The 20289-nt window shown below is 34.4% G+C and overlaps 3 protein-coding genes across 9 annotated transcripts; 2 read left to right on the forward strand and 1 right to left on the reverse strand.

The window, feature by feature from the left end:
* LOC18611500 (protein MIZU-KUSSEI 1) lies at positions 3308-4333 on the forward strand. Its single transcript, XM_007047777.2, has one exon. It carries the CDS (start codon positions 3320-3322, stop codon positions 4022-4024), a length of 705 nt encoding a protein of 234 aa, XP_007047839.2. The 5' UTR covers positions 3308-3319; the 3' UTR covers positions 4025-4333.
* LOC18611501 (magnesium-transporting ATPase, P-type 1) lies at positions 8248-13576 on the forward strand. The gene is made up of 8 exons (XM_007047778.2): positions 8248-8619; positions 8730-8846; positions 9228-9454; positions 9547-9758; positions 9874-9976; positions 10274-10644; positions 11413-11914; positions 12290-13576. Exons 1-8 carry the CDS (start codon positions 8439-8441, stop codon positions 13436-13438), a joined length of 2862 nt encoding a protein of 953 aa, XP_007047840.1. The 5' UTR covers positions 8248-8438; the 3' UTR covers positions 13439-13576.
* LOC18611502 (probable glucan 1,3-beta-glucosidase A) lies at positions 13486-19833 on the reverse strand. 7 transcript variants are annotated; one of them, XM_018129608.1, is made up of 10 exons: positions 19712-19833; positions 18910-19005; positions 18686-18801; positions 18473-18592; positions 17422-17607; positions 16606-16764; positions 15852-16021; positions 15608-15763; positions 14388-14749; positions 13486-14176 (listed from the first exon to the last, which is right to left on the reverse strand). In XM_018129608.1, exons 2-10 carry the CDS (start codon positions 18983-18985, stop codon positions 13758-13760), a joined length of 1764 nt encoding a protein of 587 aa, XP_017985097.1. In that variant the 5' UTR covers positions 18986-19005; positions 19712-19833; the 3' UTR covers positions 13486-13757. The 7 variants fall into 7 exon arrangements, with proteins under 7 accessions (XP_017985097.1, XP_017985091.1, XP_017985105.1 ...); XM_018129602.1 differs by having other exon boundaries at positions 19353-19833; XM_018129616.1 differs by having other exon boundaries at positions 13486-13843; positions 13997-14176; positions 18910-19833.

A 20289-nucleotide genomic window follows, 5' to 3' on the forward strand; every position in this document is an offset into this window, starting at 1 on the left:
TCTCGTTCTAGTGATAAAAGTGTACATTATGAATTATAATGATTTATATTTATGAATTTTGATTAGATTGACATTTCAATGATCATTTTTGGCTTAGCTCAAATAGTGTGAGCTTATGATTGTGATTGTTAGAGTAATTATATGGAGTAAAACAAAAGTTTGATTACTTTATTTGTGTGATTGAATTGGTGTTGAAATTAATACACATGTAGTAGTTAAACTTTTATATATTGTTCATGTGAACAAATTTTTTTTTAAAAAAAGCATTTTTGTTCAACAAATTTCACTTTAATTTTGATGGAATGTTGATCAAATATATATCATACCTAAAATAATTTATCACTTTTCATTAATATTATTTTTTTTCGAAATCAATAAATGTTCAAGGAAAAATGCCACAAAGCTTGATTTGTATTAAAAAAACAGAGGTACCTTTGGGCCAGGCATATGAGGTCATATGACCACAAAGCAAAAGCCTATTTTACACTGGGGATGGCTCTTGTACCTCAGAATGCAAATCCACAAAGCCCAAGTGCAGGGGCAGAGCCTGGCCCCTTCACACTCACACAATCCCCCACTCAATAAAGCTCAAATCTTGTAAAATTTATTTTCTCCTTTTAATTGGTTGCTTAAAAAACAATTGGGACCCCCCCGGCCCCCCTTTTTTTTTCTTTGCACTTCAGCAATAACTTCACTGTATTATCATTCATACAATATTTTATATGTTCTTTTCCGATTTTCTAGACTTTTTAGGTTTTGAATACTATTATTGTATTATGTTCTCCAAATTAAAACAACAAAAGTGGCCTGGTACTCGGAGCAAGGACTGAGATGCTGAGATGGCACACTTGGTCTTGTCTCAGCATATTCCATTTGCACAATTCTTAGAAAACCAGAGAATTTTGATAATTAATTGCCTTCAAAGGAAGTTTTGTATATTGTGCAATTCACAACTATTCAACGTAATGGTCTAAAAAATAAAAAGGTTTTAATTTCTAATATTTTTTCTTTACGAGTAAGGTATTAAGTTAACAAAGGTACGGGGAAGGATATACGATTGATTATATTTGTAAATTTTCTTTCACATGAAATTCAATCCCTGTCACAAAAAAGTCAGAATTTTATTATCCTCTCAATATTTAGTTAGGGATATGGTTAAGATTTTGAAATTCCATGGCTTTTCTAGGTGAAATTTTATTACTTTCTTTATCTTTTTTTCTTAAAAAATAATTTAATCCAAAGTTTACATGCTGTTTGGTAGACAACTGAACATTTTCAGCTAAAGAATTATTTTTTAAAAAATTCCACATGCTTCAAATCATATATGCTTCTAATTAGATATTTATTTTAATTGGTAGTATTATATATATTGAGAAGCAAAATTAAGATTTAAAAGACTTAAAGGAAATGAAAAAAATTAACCCAATAATTCTCTCTTGTCATTTTGTGAGAATTAACACGTGGAAAGAACAAAAGGCAAAGGACATGAGTGGCGAAAACCAGGCTATAAAGCAGAAACCAAACCCCATTTATTTGCTCCTATTGCAGGAATTGAGCTTCCTTTTGCCCAAGGTCCATCCAAGATAAAAATGACCCCCCCATCTCCATCTTTCATGTGCTGTATCATATATAAATACGAAACAAGACGAGGCAAATAAAATCCAAGTGTTGGGTCTTTCACACGTAGGGTCCAAAAGCAGGGCAAAAAGGGCACAAAAATTATTCTTTTATTGGCATTAAAATACTTAATTTAACAGTTGTAAATTGGATTTTCCTCAGAAAGAAGGTTGTCAATTTGGAAGATGAATGGTGCACAATATCCAAAGGTTTCTAATGATTAGATGATGGGGAGATTGCTAGTTTACTTGATCGTACGGACATCTCTTAATCATTCTCCTTTGTTTCTGCAATTTTACAAGTTGATCCGAGAAGAAAAAAGGGCACAGTCCAAGTATTACAAGATTTTTTCCGTCCACTATATATGTAGTTGGTTCCACTGTGTTTCAAATGTGGCAAAAGCCATTCACAAAAAGAAGTTTTCAGTAGAATACATTTCTTTATATTCTTTTTTCCTCTTAATTTGAATCTTGGGTTTTCACATGATTCTTTTCTTTTTGTTGCGGAAAGCCTTATCAGATGCCTTCTTTCTTAATATAATAAAACCTCTTAGATTCGGAGCCAATATTGTTTAGTGCATAACACATGTAATTAAAAAAAAAAAAATTGTTTCCTTATTTCTTTCCTTCAACTTTGACTTGCTATAAGGTATTGTTTCTTTGAAGTTTTATATCCTTTAGAATAAGAAGTAGATCAATTAAAGTGTGATACAATTTCTATGTGAATCTAAAAATAAGATAGCCTAAATGTTGTTAAATTTTTTTATATAAAAATTTCTTTATTATTTTTATTTAAATTAAGATATCTTTTTTGGATGTCTTCCATTTAAAGAAAAGTTAGTAATATAGTTAATTTTTCTCAAATGAATAAAAAAGAAAATGTTGTATCTGAATTTGAATGAAATAACAGGTTGAATTTTGAAATAAAAATTTGAATAATATTAGATATTAAAATAAGTATTTAGTCAAATAAGATATTATTATATGTTATGATAGTGATTTGAATGAGTTTGCCTTTTTGTCTAGCATAAATTTGTCATATATTTTACTCATTAGTTAATTCACTCATAAATTCTGACATACGAAACGTGAAGAATGAGAATAGAGATGACGATATTAATGTGAATAGAAACCGGATATGGAGCAAATGTTTATCTAAATTGTTGAAATTGTCTAAGTAAAAGACCTAAGAATCTAGAATCAGTAAAAATAAATAATTTCAAGTTAACAAATGAATTTATCCAAGAATGCCTTATCCGCAATGCCAAGTTGAATAATGTATATTTATACCCGTTCATAATTTGTCGATTCTGTTGTACCTGTTATAATAAAATGTTATGTATCTTTCTCTAACAATTTCTTTTGAATAAAATAACAAAACTTCATATGTAACAAAGCAAAGCAATGGTCTAATTTGTGATGCCCCAAACCTAAGCCTGTAACTTTGGGGTTGTTGACACACTTGACACTTGTTTAATATGAACACATATGATTAAAAAATATATGCCTAAGATTTAAATGTCTGTATAATAATATAAAAGTAATAAAAGAGTTTTCTTTTTTTTTTTGTTGAAAATAAAAGTATATTTGGGCACTACCAACCAAAAGAACAGGTTAAAAGGATAAATCTCAATTGCTATATAAGGCTGATCCCATCGGCAACAACCCACAAGCTAGCCTCCCATATTTGACATAAGGCAAACATGTCCTGTCCAACAATTGATGCCACCACCCACATAAGCAACGGTGTCACGTCAGTTGACTGCCAGAAACAAGTCCGTTCATGGCGGCTTCTTCGTTCCCTCATGGAACTCCTCATTCCAAGCTGCAACTGCACCTTCGTCGACGACCATGAGATCAAACATGAAAATTACCTTCGCAGCTATTATCCACAACCTGTCTGTACTTCGTCTAGTGTAATTACAGGTACCATCTTTGGTTATCGCAGGGGAAAAGTGAGCTTTTGTATTCAAGCAAACTCAAAGTCCACCAACCCAATTCTCCTCCTTGAGTTTGCAGTCCCAACAGCGGTTTTGGCTAGAGAAATGCAAGGTGGTATCCTCCGGATTGCGCTGGAGTGCACCAATTCAGGGAATGATGGGAATTCTGATTCAGTTTTGTCCGTGCCAGTGTGGACTATGTACTGTAATGGAAGGAAAGTTGGGTATGCATTTAAGCGCAGGCCATCGAAAGCTGATATGGATGCTTTAAGGCTAATGGGTTCAGTTGTTGTTGGTACTGGAATGATTAGTGGAAAGGAACTCGATCATGACGATGAACTTATGTACCTGAGGGCTAACTTTGATAGAGTTCGTGGTTCATCTCATTCTGAATCATTCCATTTGATTGATCCGGATGGAAACATTGGTCAGGAGCTTAGTGTTTTCTTTTTCCGGTCACGGCCGTGACCTTGATTCTGGTTTTTCCACAGATACTTTTTTATTTCGAGTCTAGTGGGGGGTTGTCCTGTAACCAGTTTTTAGGCCGTCCCCTTCTTTTTGAGCTGTGCTGATCATTAGCATAGCTTTTACAGCCTTTGTATTTGAGAAAAATCTATGTTTTGGGGGGAGGTGACAATACCATCTGTACGGCCTGGGTAAGGGAAACTAGATTTCTGTAACTATAACAAAAGTGGTAGAGATCATCAGGTTTAACTATGAAGTGTTTTTTTTCTCTTCTACTTCAAAATGAAACTAGTTAATTTGCCATTTTTACCATATGGTTTCAGTATCATGGATGATTCTGAATGGAATTTTCATTCTGTCAAGTACATGCTGTAAACATCAAGACAGCGAAAGCGCATTCCCTCTTCCAGAAGAAGAATGATATTACTATTGCCCTGTGGGCAAGGCTGTCCCCATTTGGCATATATCCAAATAGCCCGACCACTCGACAAATCATATATATCTTGATTTCAGTATGCAAATTTCGGCAAACCATGATGAACCAGTCTGTCCTAAAAACAGTAACCTGCACTAAATCCCTTTTTCCCCCTTGGGGGTAATTTCTTAAGGATTAATTATAATACAATGACAGAGCAACATGTCTCATGCAGGCTTGCATATATGAACCAGGTAAAAGTCATAAGAAAAATGCCATTGCAGATCATGAGAATTTTGAACAGTTCACACTTCCAACATACCAAAAACAAAACATACTAACATCATCCTCTACATCATCACCATTTTTTTAATTGTTTAGCAGGCGCAACAAAGTCCAACTTTTTCTCTTCTTTTTTCTTTCAAACTTCTGAATAGCACCAGCATAATATATATAATATTTTTAGCAGCTGAAAATGGACAGCTGCCCAAATCTGTTTTAACCCTTTATTATTCTAATCTTTGAGAATAACATTTCATGAGCTTCATTGAATCAAAAACAGTGCACCAAAAGAATATATGATTCGTGTGTGTGTATATATATATGCCATATGCAGAGATCCAGACTGTGAAAAAGCAAAAGATTTCTGTGTTAGAAATCCGACAACTTGAGATTACAATCCTTTCTCAATACTTGCCATTCTATATTTGTATGAATATGTAGATGAACACATATTTGAAGCTTTAGTGAGGTAGAGATTTTTGTACAATTGTCAGGGTGGGGGCTTTGTTTTCTCTAAAATGGGAGATGATATGTTGTTGTATGAGCTGTTATGTTGATGCCTTGTCTCGTTTTTTTCCAGAGCGTGTGTGTAGATATTGTAATGTGCACATGGCAGGAGGATCTATAATCATGAATTGGTGTTCATCACCTTTCTATTACTATTTTGGTTGGGTCTGTGCCTTTTTCACTTTTAAGCTTAACAAGTTCTTTTTTTTTTTTAAATTAAATTATCATGTAATCGACTTTTTATTTGTTTGTTTTTAAAGGATCGCTGGTAAGAACCTAGATGTTCAATGCCATGGATGCACCCAAGGTACGTAAGAGTGGGGCTAACGTAATAATTGAAGAGGTAATAAAGAGATAAGAAGGTTTAGATTTCCTATAATTGTTGTCACAACTTATCAATACGATTTATGTCACAAAAATATTTCTATCTTATACGAGTTAATTCACTTAACTCATGTTAACACATTTAATTAACCGTATTAATAAGTTAATTTATATTAATTAATAAATATTTAACTTGTTTAAATTTATTCATTAAATTACTAATATTTAGATACATAAAATAATTTATTATATGTAGTAAATGATTTACATTTAAATAGATTTTTTAAAGGGATAATTTCATTCCATCATGAAATTTCAAAATAACAACATGAGTAAACCAATTTAACTAACCAAGACCTCTCACATTGTAAAAGACCTACGGCTTAGTATGAGCCTCGTTAAATATATTAATTATTTTATACATATCGTGTAATTCATGTAAATGTATAACATGATCAATTAATAATATTTTATTTGTATCAATCTATTTATTTATATAATTTTACTTTTACGCGACCTAATTATAAACCGATAAGTATATAAATTGCCAGCTCTAATTGGAGCTTGCCATTTTGCTTGTGCGTTCTACCAAGTTTGTGATATCATATATACTCTTGTTTAGCTATTTAGTGTTGAGATAATTTAGGTCTTATAATGCTCTTTAAGATGCCTAGAACGAGTAATAAGTTACTTATTAAAGTTTATTTTGAATTGTAATTGGTATTTATTATTAATTGAAATATAACTATAACTATTATGGAACCTAGGCTTAAACACGTTAGGACATAAGTACACTTGTCTTTCTTGTCACAAATTAATTGTCTCCCCTAATGTCTTCACCTTTAGCCTCTCCCAATCACAAGCTACTGTATCTTTTTGTCCAATTCACATGCCTTATATATAAGCCTCTATTCAAACATTTAATTTTCATGATTGACGTTTGTATCTTTATTGAAAAAAAAGTTGTGTTCACATCTCTTTTTTTCAAATAAAAATAATGACAAAATTATATATAATTCTGATAAAACATTAGGATATCTTAAATTTAATACATTCCCCAATGCCATACTCCTCCATTTAATTCTCCTAATGAAAATTAATTTTATTTTTTCACACTTGTCAAAACAAATTAAGGGCATATATTTATATTCCTGTCTCCTCACAACTACTAACGCAAGCTCAAAGGAGCCGTCCTCCCATTTATAACTTACCAAAGTCCACAATTATTTAATTCTACTGCCTTTAATTACCATCATCATACTTTTTTTTTTGGGATAGCAAACATTTGTGCATTAAGAAAGCAATTTTTCTTCCATAATTAAATTAATTAGGTTTTCGAAATGCGTAAGGAGAGTAACCCCTTCTCCTTTTGGAAACTTTATCTTAATATTTATGATTTTAAATCAATAACCTTTACCCTAAAGTTCTTTTAAAATCTAAATTCTATTGTTGTATTTGGTAACATAGCAATCAAGATACATGAACATTAAATTTAATTTTTCTATTGCCATGGAATGCACCATGCTTTGGGTCCTGCGACGGTAACCCCATCCAAAACTTTTTGGGCTTTGTAAGTTAACCCTTTTCCAGCCCGAAAGAGTAGGTTCATTTTTTTTCCCCTGCTGTTAATATAACAAATTTAAAGTTGAATTGAGTAATGATTCTATTCTCACAAAAAATATGCAACATCGAAAAAATTACTTGTGAGATCTATATTTGTGACACTCTTAGTATATAGTACTTACTCAGATATATGCATCTTATATTCAATTTCTAGTATGCGAAATGATTTAAAAACTTTATATTATAATCATATCTTCCGACTTTGTGAGGTGGGAGGGAGGAAGGTAGGACAACACCTATCATTTTAGGCCATCTGTCATTAATTTATTTAGGTTTAATTATAATTACTCAGCTTTTTGGTAAATTAATCAGAAGATAATATAGAAAAAAACAAGATGTTTTTGATTTGTTAGTTGGAATGTTTGATATCACGTGAAACATGTTTAATTATTCTTAGTTCTAGATTTTTATGATTTGATCAGCAACAAATAAGATGAAAAAGGAATCATTGCTACTTGATTGAGCACTTGGGAATTGAGAAAAATTGCGTGCTGGGATTTAGATAAAGCTACTAATTTATTAATTGGAGATCTAATAAGCCTAGATCTACTAATTTTACAAATGATTCCTAAAACAATTCATGTTCAAAACATTAATTATTATAGATAAAAAAATCTAGAGAACAACAGGTCTTTTCTTTATTTGACAATATAAGCCTCCCTTTCATTGTCAAAAGTATATAATTAATAATCGACATTAATTAAGAAAACTTTATTAAAATAAGATTTTTATTATCAAAATTTTAATATGGGATAGTAATTGATTTCTTTTAAAAGAAATATAGGAGGGGCAAGTGTTGTGATTAATGTTGAGAATGATGGTCTTTTTTTTTTTTTCCAAAAAAACATTTTAATAACTAATTTAAAGAAATTTCAATGTAATCCTAAAGAAAACCGGTATGCTACAACGAACCCGGTCCGAGTTAGCTGGCAAATAACAGCCAATCCCCTTTCCCTCCTATAGCAACTGCACCTAACGGTCATTTAAGTTTGGTAGTTGAAGCTTTGAACTTTGAAGAGAAAACACAGGGAAATAAAAGAAAAAAAAAAAAACAAGTTTTTTTGAAAGAGCAAAACAAAAATATTTAATTCTCTCTTCTACCTTCTCTTCAAATCCTCAACCTCCCCTCCTCTATCGATTTCTTTCTTTTTCAACCATGCTCTTTTTATTTTATTTTGTTTTTGGATTCATTTTTTCTGGTATTGTACTTCCCTTTTTCTCTATCCTTTTGGACCATTTCGATTCAAGCCACCTCATTTTGCTCCTATGGGAAGCCTCAAATTCTTCAGGTTTTTCAGGTTTAGAACCCAGTTTGACGGCCTCCGTTATTCCAACCCGGTTCATCAAAACCTTGTAAGCAATGCTAATAGTAATATCAATCATCACGACCAGGATGGGTTCTTTTCGAATTCCGTTTTCAGGTTTCTACGGTGTTTTCAGTCTGGAGGTGAGTCGTCCCCCGTTAAGGTCTAATTTTATAGTTTAGTTTGGTTTTATAGGAAGTGTTTTCTGAGATGAGGTTTTTGTGTTTTTGGGTTGTTTGTTTGAGATATGTAGAGAAGATTGATGGGGGTTCAAAGACAGAAGAAGAAGAGAAGGTTTACTCCTGGTTATATGCTTTGGCAAGATCAGAAAGGGATTTGGTTTTCGAGTATGTTCGATCCACAGAAAGAGGTTAGCTTGTTAATTTTTTCTGATTTAGTGCTTTTATTGATTGGATTAGTATTGGGTTAATGGAGTGCCTGTTGTTAGTAGGAAGTTTACAAAATATGCTGTCTGTTGATTGATGGATTACTGATAAAACTTTTTGCTTTTATAGTCTATTTAGATAAATTAAGAATTGCATTAATGCAGCAAATTACTCCTACAAAAAAAAAGTTACATCGGTGATACATAGATATATATTCAATGATGAATTTATTGTCAAGATCAAATATTAACTGCAAAAGCTTCTTTGAGTAAATAATTAATTAGGTAGCACACTTCCTTGTTCTGTTTACCTCTTTCTTTTTTGTTTTGGTGCCGTTAAAATGCTCATTTCTTGCTTTTGAGTAGGCTTGAGCTTTACTGAAGCCGAGAGGAGATTGAAGGAAAATGGCCCAAATGTTCCTCTTGAATATAAATTTCCAAGCTGGTGGCATCTTCTGTGGAACGCCTTCTTTCATCCTTTCAACATCATTCTGATTGTGTTGTCAGCACTCTCATACATAACCAGTGATAATCCAAATGGATGCATCATGCTGATATTGGTTTTTATTAGTGTCTCCCTTCGATTCTATCAGGTACTTCTTACTTGCTCGATATTCAAATAAGCGTCTTGCGTCCTTTTTTTGCTTCAAAAGGCTTTTAACGATATATTCAATGTGCCATCCAGGAATATGGCAGTTCAAAAGCGGCCATGAAACTTTCAGAATTTGTAAGAAGTCCAGTTAAAGTTCAAAGATGTGCAGGGAGGGTGGTTCAGACTGAATTAATCGTACAAGTGGACCAAAGAGATGTTGTTCCAGGAGACATTGTCATTTTTGAGCCTGGGGACCTGTTTCCTGGTGATTTAAGACTATTAACTTCAAAACACCTGGTTGTAAGGTATAGCAACTTCAACATTTCCCCTTTTTGGTGTGATGGTTGAAATTTTCCTTTATGTCCTTTTTCTGTCTGGTCAACCATGGAAAGCCTTATTACATCCTTGCTTCTTGAACAGTCAGTCCTCACTAACAGGGGAGTCTTGGTCAACCGAAAAAACAGCCGATGTGAGAGAAGATAGGAGCACTCCTCTGCTAGAATTAAAGAACATCTGTTTCATGGTGGGTATAGTTGCTCCAATGATCTCTTTTATTTGTTACTTGTAGTAGTAATAATTTTTGCAACATAAACAGAATTTAATGGTCCCATGTAGAAAATACTCACATGTTGCTGTTAGTATCTCAGTTAATGATAGTATCAGGAACAGTGGCTGGCAATTAATCATTTGCACTATTTGAATCTAAGAAGTATGGCAACTTCAGTTTAGCTAATAATCAAGGGTTGTATATTAGTAGGTAGTCATAGATTCTTACTACGTAATACACTGAGGTATGTACCCGTTGTGATTAATATTTCAGGGGACAACTGTGGTATCAGGTACTGGAACTGGTCTAGTTGTCTCCACTGGATCCAAGACCTACATAAGCACCATGTTTTCGACTATTGGAAAGCACAAACCAGCAGATAGTTTTGAGAAGGGTATTCGGCAGATATCTTATGTGCTTGTTGGTGTGATGCTTCTAGCAGTCACAATCATATTTCTGGTAGAGTACTTTAATTTTTACGATATAAGTGAGAGTACTCTTTTTGGAATCTCGGTTGCATGTGCCCTTACTCCTCAAATGCTTCCCCTCATCATCAACACAAGTCTTGCGAAGGGAGCACTTGCTATGGCAAGAGAGAGATGCATAGTCAAAAGCTTATCAGCCATACGAGACATGGGATCAATGTAAGTTCCTGAATATAGAGGTGAAAAACTTAAAAACTGTTAAATGAGTTAATGCTTACTCCCATGTTGTTACTTGGAAAACACTTGGTGCTGAAGTAATACTTAAACCTGAAGCAAAAGCATTATTAGTTTTGTGTACATTTGTGAAAGAAAGAGGAGAAGCGGAGAGACACAGTTATTCTGGTACTTGACAGTAAAATTAGAATGTTTGTCAAATTGTTTGTAATGCACAGTGCCAGTTATATATAGTCCATCAACTGCACGATCAAATCACACCATGATTATAACTACTTGAAGTGTATTGCATCAGCTTTATTGATGACTATGAACTTAAAAAGTTGACACAGCAAATCAAGTTGATCTTCCACTGAGATGCTTGATTTGAGTAAAGAGGAAAATTGCAAAAGAAAACAATCATAAATATTACATAGTAAGGGAGATTTGGTGATATTTTGGATTCAGAAGCATGCTTCATTACACAGGATGATAGCATTCTTTGACCTGTAAATCTGGGTGAAAGATCTTTGCTTGCTTCCACGCTTTTGAAACCAAGAGTTTCATATATAGATCTAATTTGCTCAAATCATAGTGCATATACCTAGAAAAATGCATTTTCAATGGCTTGATTAAAACACTTGCATTTTGATGCTACAGCATGTGAAAAATCCTAGCTCATGCTTCCCGTTGTTATACATGCTAGGTTCAGCAAGTTTTTCATTTTGGAGTTCAATTATTTTGACATTTTGTTACTTATTTTTGTTTTGACAGGGATATCCTATGTATTGACAAAACTGGGACGCTCACCATGAACCGTGCTATCATGGTTAATCATCTGGATAGCTGGGGTTCTCCAAGAGAAAAGGTCTTACGTTTTGCCTTCCTGAATTCTTACTTCAAGAGTGATCAGAAATATCCTCTAGATGATGCAATTTTGGCATTTGTTTACACAAACGGATACCGGTTCCAACCATCCAAATGGAAAAAGATAGATGAAATCCCTTTTGATTTTATGAGAAGAAGAGTATCTGTCATTTTGGAAACAGAATCTAATCCAGAAGGCAGAAATAGCCAACCCTGCTATAGATTCATGATAACCAAAGGAGCACTTGAAGAAGTGATGAAAGTTTGTTCCTATGTAGAGCATATAGATAGGGGTGAGATAACAGCTTTCTTTGCAGAAGACCAGCATAGGATTTTAAATGTGGTGGAAGAACTAAGCAATGAGGGATTACGGGTTATAGGAGTTGCAATAAAGAATCTACCACAAACAGTGAGTTTGAATCTCCTTTAAACCATTTTCTCTTTTATTTTATGTTCTTGCTATCCGCCTATCCCTTTCTGTTTTACCTTTTACGTGCGTGAATTTCAAAAAGTTTCTCCTTTCTTAGTAATCAAATTCAACAGTGTTTCATGCCATAAGCTAGATTAGTTCACCTAGTCACCAAGCACTTAGCATCCTTGTAAAACATGATTTGCTCGTTAGTATCAGGTTTAGTCAGAGCTTTTGGGAATGATACTCCCAAGTCCATACCTTATGGGAGAAAGGTTTGGGAATTTGGATATTTGGTACCTCCAAGCCAATCCTATGATAGGAAACAATTCTTAATGTGCCTTGAATGTAATGCAGTTTTATGTCATGTTGCAGCAAATAAGTGAGCAAAGCATGGACAATGAGGATGGTGTTGAATCAGACATGGTATTCCTTGGTCTGATAACATTCTTTGACCCACCTAAGGACTCAGCAAAGCAAGCTCTATGGCGTTTGGCTGAGAAGGGAGTAAAAGCGAAAGTATTAACTGGTGATTCACTGTCTCTAGCAATAAGAATTTGCCAGGAAGTTGGCATCAGAACCACACACGTAACTACAGGACCAGACCTGGAGCTACTCAACCAGGATGACTTTCACGAGAATGTTAAAAAGGCTACAGTTCTGGCTCGGCTCACCCCCTCTCTGAAACTGAGAGTAGTACAGTCCTTGCAGACAGTTGGTAATCATGTTGTTGGGTTCTTGGGAGATGGAATAAACGATTCACTTGCATTAGATGCTGCTAATGTAGGAATATCAGTTGATTCAGCAGCATCAGTTGCAAAAGACTTGGCTGACATCATTTTACTTGAGAAAGACTTAAACGTGCTCGTTGCTGGAGTCGAGCAAGGTCGTCTTACTTTTGGCAACACAATGAAATACATAAAACTGTCAGTTATTGCTAACCTAGGGAGTGTTCTTTCACTCTTCATAGCAACTCTCTTCCTCAGATTTGAGCCATTGACTCCAAAGCAACTCCTTGTACAGAACTTCTTGTATAGTGTGGGTCAGATCGCAATTCCGTGGGACAAGATGGAAGAAGACTATGTCAAAATCCCTCAAAGATGGTCTGTGAAAGGTTTGCCGATGTTCATATTATGGAATGGCCCCGTCTGCACTCTCTGTGATGTAGCCACCCTACTGTTCCTTTGGTTTTATTACAGTTCTGATGACCAGTTGAGTGCAACTTTCTTCCGCTCCGCCTGGTTTGTTGAAGGGCTTCTCATGCAGACCTTGATTTACCACTTGATACGGACAGAGAAAATTCCCTTCATTATGGAGATTGCTTCTTGGCCTGTACTTGGTTCAACAGTCCTGATTTCTGCTGTTGGTATTGCAATACCATTCTCAGTAATTGGAGATTTCATGGGATTCACTGACTTGCCACTCTCATATTTCGGGTTTTTGGTTGTGCTTTTTATAGGGTATTTTACAGTAGGTCAAATAGTCAAGAGACTTTACATTTTGGTCTACAAAAAATGGCTTTAGATATCATATTGAGATGATGTGAGAAGAATGCTTGCAGAAACAGAATCTAAAGTAGGAACAAATTTTTCCTTGTACATTATTGAGAGAGTACATACATTGCCATTGTTTTGACAGGATTGACCACATTTTTTTTTTGGATATTCTCTGCTCTAACAATGTTATTGTGCTTGCATATTTGCCAAAATCAATGTAATGGTTGTTTTACAGAAGAGATGAATGTAATGGTGGAGTAGCAAAGAGCTTCAAAATGGGGAAAAAGAAAAGAAAATGCCGCACTTGATCATCCTCTTCATATCTGGGTCTCAAGAAACTCCATTGTTCAAAATATTTGACACAGATGGAAACAGACCGATGCAAGTAAAAGCCATGTAAGGCTGTTGAAAATTTTCTCTTTCTGTGAATTACCTGCATAAATATATGTCACATGCTGTTCAGAACAGAGATAAAAAAGAAACAAGACAATGGTTGTGAGACAGAAGAGTTGACTGTAATTGGATGACTTCAGCACCCTAAATGTCCATCTCCGAAAACAAAGTGAAGATAGGTTTAGAATATTACTTAATTGGAGATAATTGTTCCTAATGTTCCATTCAAAATCCCAGTGCTTTCTGTCATTTTTGAGTGTCCAATAAGCCCAACCAAAGGAAGCTGCATCATACACCTCTAACTGGGCTCTTCCAAAGTCTTGATAGTCTGATTGAGACCCACTTGTAACGTTCCACTCATTTACCCACTCACCTGAAACAAAATCCAAATAAAAATGTAAGAATTGCATCTTAAGTAGATTGTATATCTAAAGTCAGCATATAGAGTAACATAATTAAAACATACACATATCAAAGTTCAGCAACTACGAAAGACCTGACTGGCAGCAAGATTAGAAGTTCATTGAATTCTAAAATGTAATCTTTTAAATCAAACACTGTTTTGTTGAGACAGAAAATAGTACTTGAGTTACCAATAAAAACAAGTGGACCATTTGCACCATTCAAAGCTTGTAGTTGAGCCTCCCTGCTCTGGTATATGAATTGGATATTATCTATAGCACTCTTGTTAACAAAGAAAGTATCGAAGAGATTATAGTAATGCAAATCCACCACTATGTTGTGGGAGCCTATATCAGCCTGATAAAGTTCCAGTGGATCTGCATTGCCAATTCTTTGGCATATTACCACATAAGCTGATGGTGAGTGTTTCCGCACAATTTCATAGCCCTGTTTGTAATATGAAACTAATGTATCCAGTGGAACTGATGCAGCAGATGGTTCATTTAATAGCTCTATTCCCAGCAAGGCAGGGTGTTTTGCATACCTACAACAAACAAGATTATTCAATCAAATTAAACTTTACAAAGCCACAAAGCTGCAGAAGCTCAAAGGCTAAGGATTAGATCACTGAAGTTGGAAAGATTGGGTTAGCCCAAACTTTACTACTTAGGATATTGACTGACAAGCAATGAGCAGAAATTCTTCAGAAAACTTTGATTTCTTGTTGAGTCAACAAATCAAATGACATGTAATTTCACAGAAAATTTTAACAGAGAGGACATTCTCAAATGCTAACATGGTTGGGATCTTAGGTACAACAAATTACACAAGATGAACAGCTTTTGATAAAAAAATATAGCAAGCCATAAAACATTTGGAATTCTATGAGTCATGGTTTTGATTTGTATGACAGATTGCTACACCAAAACTTGGTATGATGAGAAAAAGGGAGGAAGAAATGGTGTATAACTGAAAGCAAGTTGAGGTGGTTGTAGGACTACCCCAATTGTGGACTCCATTGTTGTCATTTACACATGAGAGATGAAATGAGAAAAAACAGGGAGATCTATTAATTTGCATTTCTTTTTTGCTAGAAGTCAATCAATACAAATACCATTTCTTACTTTCTGTTTTCTTTCTCTCTTCCAGGTTCCACGGGTGTGAATATGGTGACCAAATATCATTGAATGAGAAAATCAGTACATGCAATTCCATGAGGCACCCAAACTCCAAATTATAATCCACCGGTACCCAGTGATGATAAAATTTTGTTTAGCATTGCTGCATGACCTTCACAAACTGGCATCTAAATCGATAAACTACTAGAACATTTTTTGTTCATCCCCATCATTCTGGCTACTATCACTTTCAAAGGCAAATCCATTAACTTGTTAGGACTTACCTGGAAGCTAGAAAATCTATAACATGCAAAGTCTGTGAAATGTAATCTGAAGATGTAGGCCAGCCTGTTGTGCCATCTTGACTAGCACTATGTTCCATCCCATTTTGGGAGCCAGGGGCAGCATGAAGGTCAATTATGCACTTAATGTTATATGCTCTGCATCAAAATATTCACATTCTCATCAAATGACATGCAGAGCTAAAATCATAGCAGTCTTATGAAGAAAAGTGAAATAAAGACTTACTGTGCCCATGAAAATGCATTATCAAGAGCTTCTAGAGTTCCCCCAATGAATGGAGCAGGAGGATTAGGATCAAAAGCAATCCACCAGCCAACAGGGATCCTCACAGTATTTATTCCTTGTCTAAATAGAAATTCAAAATCTCCTACATTGATAAAAGTGTTTCTGTGTCTCTGCAGTTTCACACCCCCCCCCCAAAAAAAAAAAGTTAGTAAAATAAAAGATTGAATTGAACCTAGTGGTGAATTATGTTATTTGCACTTATCCACAATTATCCAGAGTTATGGAATATTATTCTGCCATTGCACAATTATCCAAAGATTGTCTTAATTAGCTACTTAGTTAGCTATGAAAATTCTCTTGTTGGAGATATGCTTTCAGTCCAACAACTGGGGAATATCTTAATAAAATCATAACAAACAATGTAATGAGAACAATATGCGCTCAAACATGAATGTAAACAAGAAGCAGGATAATAAAAAACTACTGATATATGAGCAGTTGACCTTATCTGCTGAAAATGTTTTTCTTGCTCAACAGTTCAGAGATTACAGGAATCATATTATGTTGTTGAAATTTTGAAAAATGGTGTTCAAGATTTTAACTTCTGCAATCTTTATGATACATGGTTTAAGATAATATGAAATGCAATCAAACCTACTTGACCTTCTTCAGAATGATTGATGAATGTAACAAGTTTTAACTGTCGTCCACCCCTGCCCCCCTCAAAAAAAAAAAGAGAAATTGTTTATGGTACCTCAAGAACTTGTTTCGCCTTGTTATGTCCATATCCATTTGCTAGCTGATAATCTCCATGCAAGTTATTAGCTACAATTGACATTTCAAATGTGGCTGCATTATCATTCCATCCTGGGGTCCCTGGATAATCTGCCGTGAGCTGATTACCTATGGTGGCCTAAAATATAAAGAATCATCAAGTTTTACTACATCACACCTTGGCATCATATTTAAACCACAGATTCAGTGAAAGAACACTCAGACAATCTTAACTGCCGTGGAGCAAATTTATGAAGGTTCAGTTGCTTGCATTTTGGTTATGATACTATTTGATAGTTGCAAGTTGAAGTGAAAATACACATTAATCTGGTAAGTGATAATCCAGCGACCTGCTATTATGCTTCGTTATACAATTATAATTGGGAAGTTTGTCTTAATCTCTCAAATGTGACAATTAAACCTGATGCAATGTCAGATAAAACAAGCATGGCTCAAACAAAAACATTAATATCATGCTGAATGACAAATTACTGAAACTTGCTTTACGTAATTAAAATCTCAGAAATTCTCCTCAACTGAAGGTTCTTGACCATACTACAAGTTCTCAATCTTTAGTACAACTTGCCATTTATTTGTGAACCTTAATCTTATAGTGGTCAACCAGCGCTCTTGACAACCAGACAGAGACCGAAATATTGGGTGCTTGTTTATTTTAACCATATCATTTAAGAGACACTGGCAAAAAAATGTCAGTCTATTATTTGCCACCAACACTACTGATGCATGATCTTTGAATGGTTTTGTAAACTCAAAAGTGAAGGGTTTCGTATCATACCTGCAGATAGGTCCCACTCTTCGTTTTGATGTGTACTCGACCATTGTTATTTCTTTCAATTTGAAATGTTTCAGTTGTGGAAGCTGATTTTGTTGTTGCCGATACAGAGCATCCAGTACCATAACATGTTAGAAACTGGCCTTGTGTGGTGCGGAACTGAAATTCTGATTCAGAAACTCTCCATAACTGCATGAAAAGAAAATTGTTAAATAACAGATTTCATTTCAGAAGAAGTATTTACCTTTTAAAAGCCCGACAAGTCAGTTCAAGATGAGACGCATGAGATATCAGTCAACACAACAAGAAAGACTGTTTTCACAAGCATTAATCACAATTGATGAAGAACAATAAAATTCTACAATGCTTAAAGAAAAGTAACAACATGATACAAGTAACTGGGGACAACTATCCATTTGATTAGAATTTCTCTCCCCTACTTTCACAGAGAACATAGAAAATGAAATGAGATAAACCAGATTTGCCACTACAACTAAAATGGCCTTTATCACCTATACTTTAGGTACACCACCCACTTCATATTCTACAGTTTTCTACCACATACCCACCATGAGCCATCCTTTTCCAAGGAAAAAAATCCAATGACTCATTACTCCACCATATAAACTTGTGAAAATTAGTCTTTAACAAAAAATTTTGGATAATGGGTGAATTTAGAAGTGTTAGAAGGCAAAATGTTGTAAACCCGTAATAGGCTTTTATTGATCAAGTGAACCCAGAAACCAATTTGTTAGGATAAGGCATATGTGTTAAAATGTGGCACTGAAGAACCTCACTCTGGATATTTAACCAGAAGAAAACTACCTAAATACATTTCACTGACATAGATTGGATCTTCTCTTTTCGCATTGGTCATTATTGTTCCTTCCAACCAAAACTTGGTTAACTAAGCAGAATAAATAAAGGTTTCACCTGCTCTAATATCCGCAAGAATCTAACTAGTAGGTCCAAAGAGTCAATCAAGCTCAAGTTTAACATACAACACAAGATCAAATAATGAGATAAAGACCAAAAATTTTGTTTGGCATCTTACTGTAAAGGTTTCCCAAGAAGATGCAGCATCTCTATTAACTGAAACGTCCATCCCACCTCCATTCTCTGCACAAACATATTTCTGCAATGTCACTGACTTGAATTGAACCTGTGTTCCATCCTACATTTCAATATCCACAAACATATGACTTGATAGAAAAACTAAGGAGAAAAAAAAAAAAGTTTATGCGAAGACATAAAGGTTAATACTCACAAGCATGTCCCCATTGGGAATGCCATCAAAAAGAGAAGGCTTGATCCAACCTTCAATAACCAACCATCCTCCTAAGTTCACCCCTGTCACTTTAGAATCTCCATGCAACCCCTCCACTTACAAAATTAAAAGACAATTTCAACAAATTGGATTTTCAATAAAATGAGCATTTTTCAAGAAACATAAAAGGAATCCAAGAAAAAAAATAGAAGCTTCAAGCTTACCCGAAAATGCTACATAAAAGATTAGCCAACAACAGAGTGAAAATGCAAATACCCATTTGCGAAAAACAAGTTCCATGAAGAATGCAGCCCTCTTCACTGCATCAAACAAAAGCTAAAATATAGAATCCAACATAAAAAATAGAAACAGAATAAAGGATAAATGAGAGAGAGGCTCTCTCCCTGGAAAACAAAAACCGCCCACTTGGAAGAGAATCTTTAGTAATTCTTTCCTTATCAATCAATTTATACCAAATTCAACCTCGTAAACAATCATAATATTTAATTCTTTAACTTGAATGTTTGCATTAAATTATTGCATTAGTCATAAAACTCAATCTTTCTCCAAGATCAATATAAAAACAAGAAACCCCATTAAAAGTATTCAACAGAAGAAGAAGAAAAGAACATTTTCCAGTGTTGCCAAGGAGTAAAAAAGGGGGAACCTGAAAGCTTTCTCTGGTTTCACATTTTTAATGTACAAAACCCAAAAAGGTTAGAAAGGAAGCCCCCTTTGCTTGGAAAATTTGGTTTTGTGCTTTTCGTGTAGATTTAGAGTCAAGAAAAAGGTTAAAAAAGGCCTGCTTTTTGAGCACCAAGATTACAGTTTGAAGCTGAAAAGCCTTTAGAAGAGCAAAAAGATAAGGCGGTTGGTTCCCACCACCGCCCCTTTACATCCTCATGCAACAGGTTTTTTTTTTTTTTCTGTTTTCTGTTTTCTTTCTTCTCGGTGCCTAGCGAACCCAACCCAAGAGAGCTCTTAAAACCCGACCCGAACAGGTAAAGGGCAAACGGCGACGACAACCTTGGGAAGTGTCTACTGCTTAACGAGGCTGTCCCCATGGCTGGTGGGGCTTACTGTTTCTCTCTCAGTTGGGGGTCAAATTTGATGTAATTTTGTCTTGTCTAAAAATTTACCCGTCGATGTTAGCGTTAGTTGTGTTTGGCAGTTAAAACTTGAAAAGCCCATTTTGACTCTCACCCGGCAACATATGACACGGACCGGATTTTGACTCACCGGGATGGGAGAGGAAAAATAAGTGAAAAAAATAATAAATTAAAAAAAATTAAAGATTAGAAAACAAGAAGAACTTTCTTAATTACACTTGAAAAAAATTAATTTTCAAAAAAATCAAAATTCTCCTATCTAAAGAGGTAAAATGATCTTTATTTTTATATATTTATTATTTATTTTATCTTTTGACAACTCAATAAGTGGTTTTATGTATTAGTATTATAGTTTACATTATTAATTATTTTGGAAGTATATAAAACACAATTATATCCATTCATTGGTGATAAGTTCACTTATATACACTCTATAAAAAACTTTGATAAATTCTATACAATTCAAGATTGTAATTAGATAATTAAAAATTATAA

The sequence above is a fragment of the Theobroma cacao genome, chromosome 1 (genome assembly GCF_000208745.1).
Source record: "Theobroma cacao cultivar B97-61/B2 chromosome 1, Criollo_cocoa_genome_V2, whole genome shotgun sequence".
Classification (NCBI taxonomy): Eukaryota; Viridiplantae; Streptophyta; class Magnoliopsida; order Malvales; family Malvaceae; genus Theobroma; species Theobroma cacao.

Excerpts from the sequence above, each read along its gene's own strand:
- LOC18611500 (XM_007047777.2), top strand. The coding sequence starts at position 3,320 with ATGTCCTGTCCAACAATTGATGCCACCACCCACATAAGCAACGGTGTC.
- LOC18611501 (XM_007047778.2), top strand. The coding sequence starts at position 8,439 with ATGGGAAGCCTCAAATTCTTCAGGTTTTTCAGGTTTAGAACCCAGTTT. Across the intron at positions 8,847-9,227 it reads TGTTCGATCCACAGAAAGAG|GCTTGAGCTTTACTGAAGCC; the intron begins GTTAGCTTGTTA and ends GCTTTTGAGTAG. Across the intron at positions 10,645-11,412 it reads ATACGAGACATGGGATCAAT|GGATATCCTATGTATTGACA; the intron begins GTAAGTTCCTGA and ends TTGTTTTGACAG.
- LOC18611502 (XM_018129608.1), bottom strand. The coding sequence starts at position 18,985 with ATGGAACTTGTTTTTCGCAAATGGGTATTTGCATTTTCACTCTGTTGT. Across the intron at positions 18,802-18,909 it reads CTTTTATGTAGCATTTTCGG|TGGAGGGGTTGCATGGAGAT; the intron begins GTAAGCTTGAAG and ends TAATTTTGTAAG. Across the intron at positions 16,765-17,421 it reads AGAGTGGGACCTATCTGCAG|GCCACCATAGGTAATCAGCT; the intron begins GTATGATACGAA and ends TTTATATTTTAG.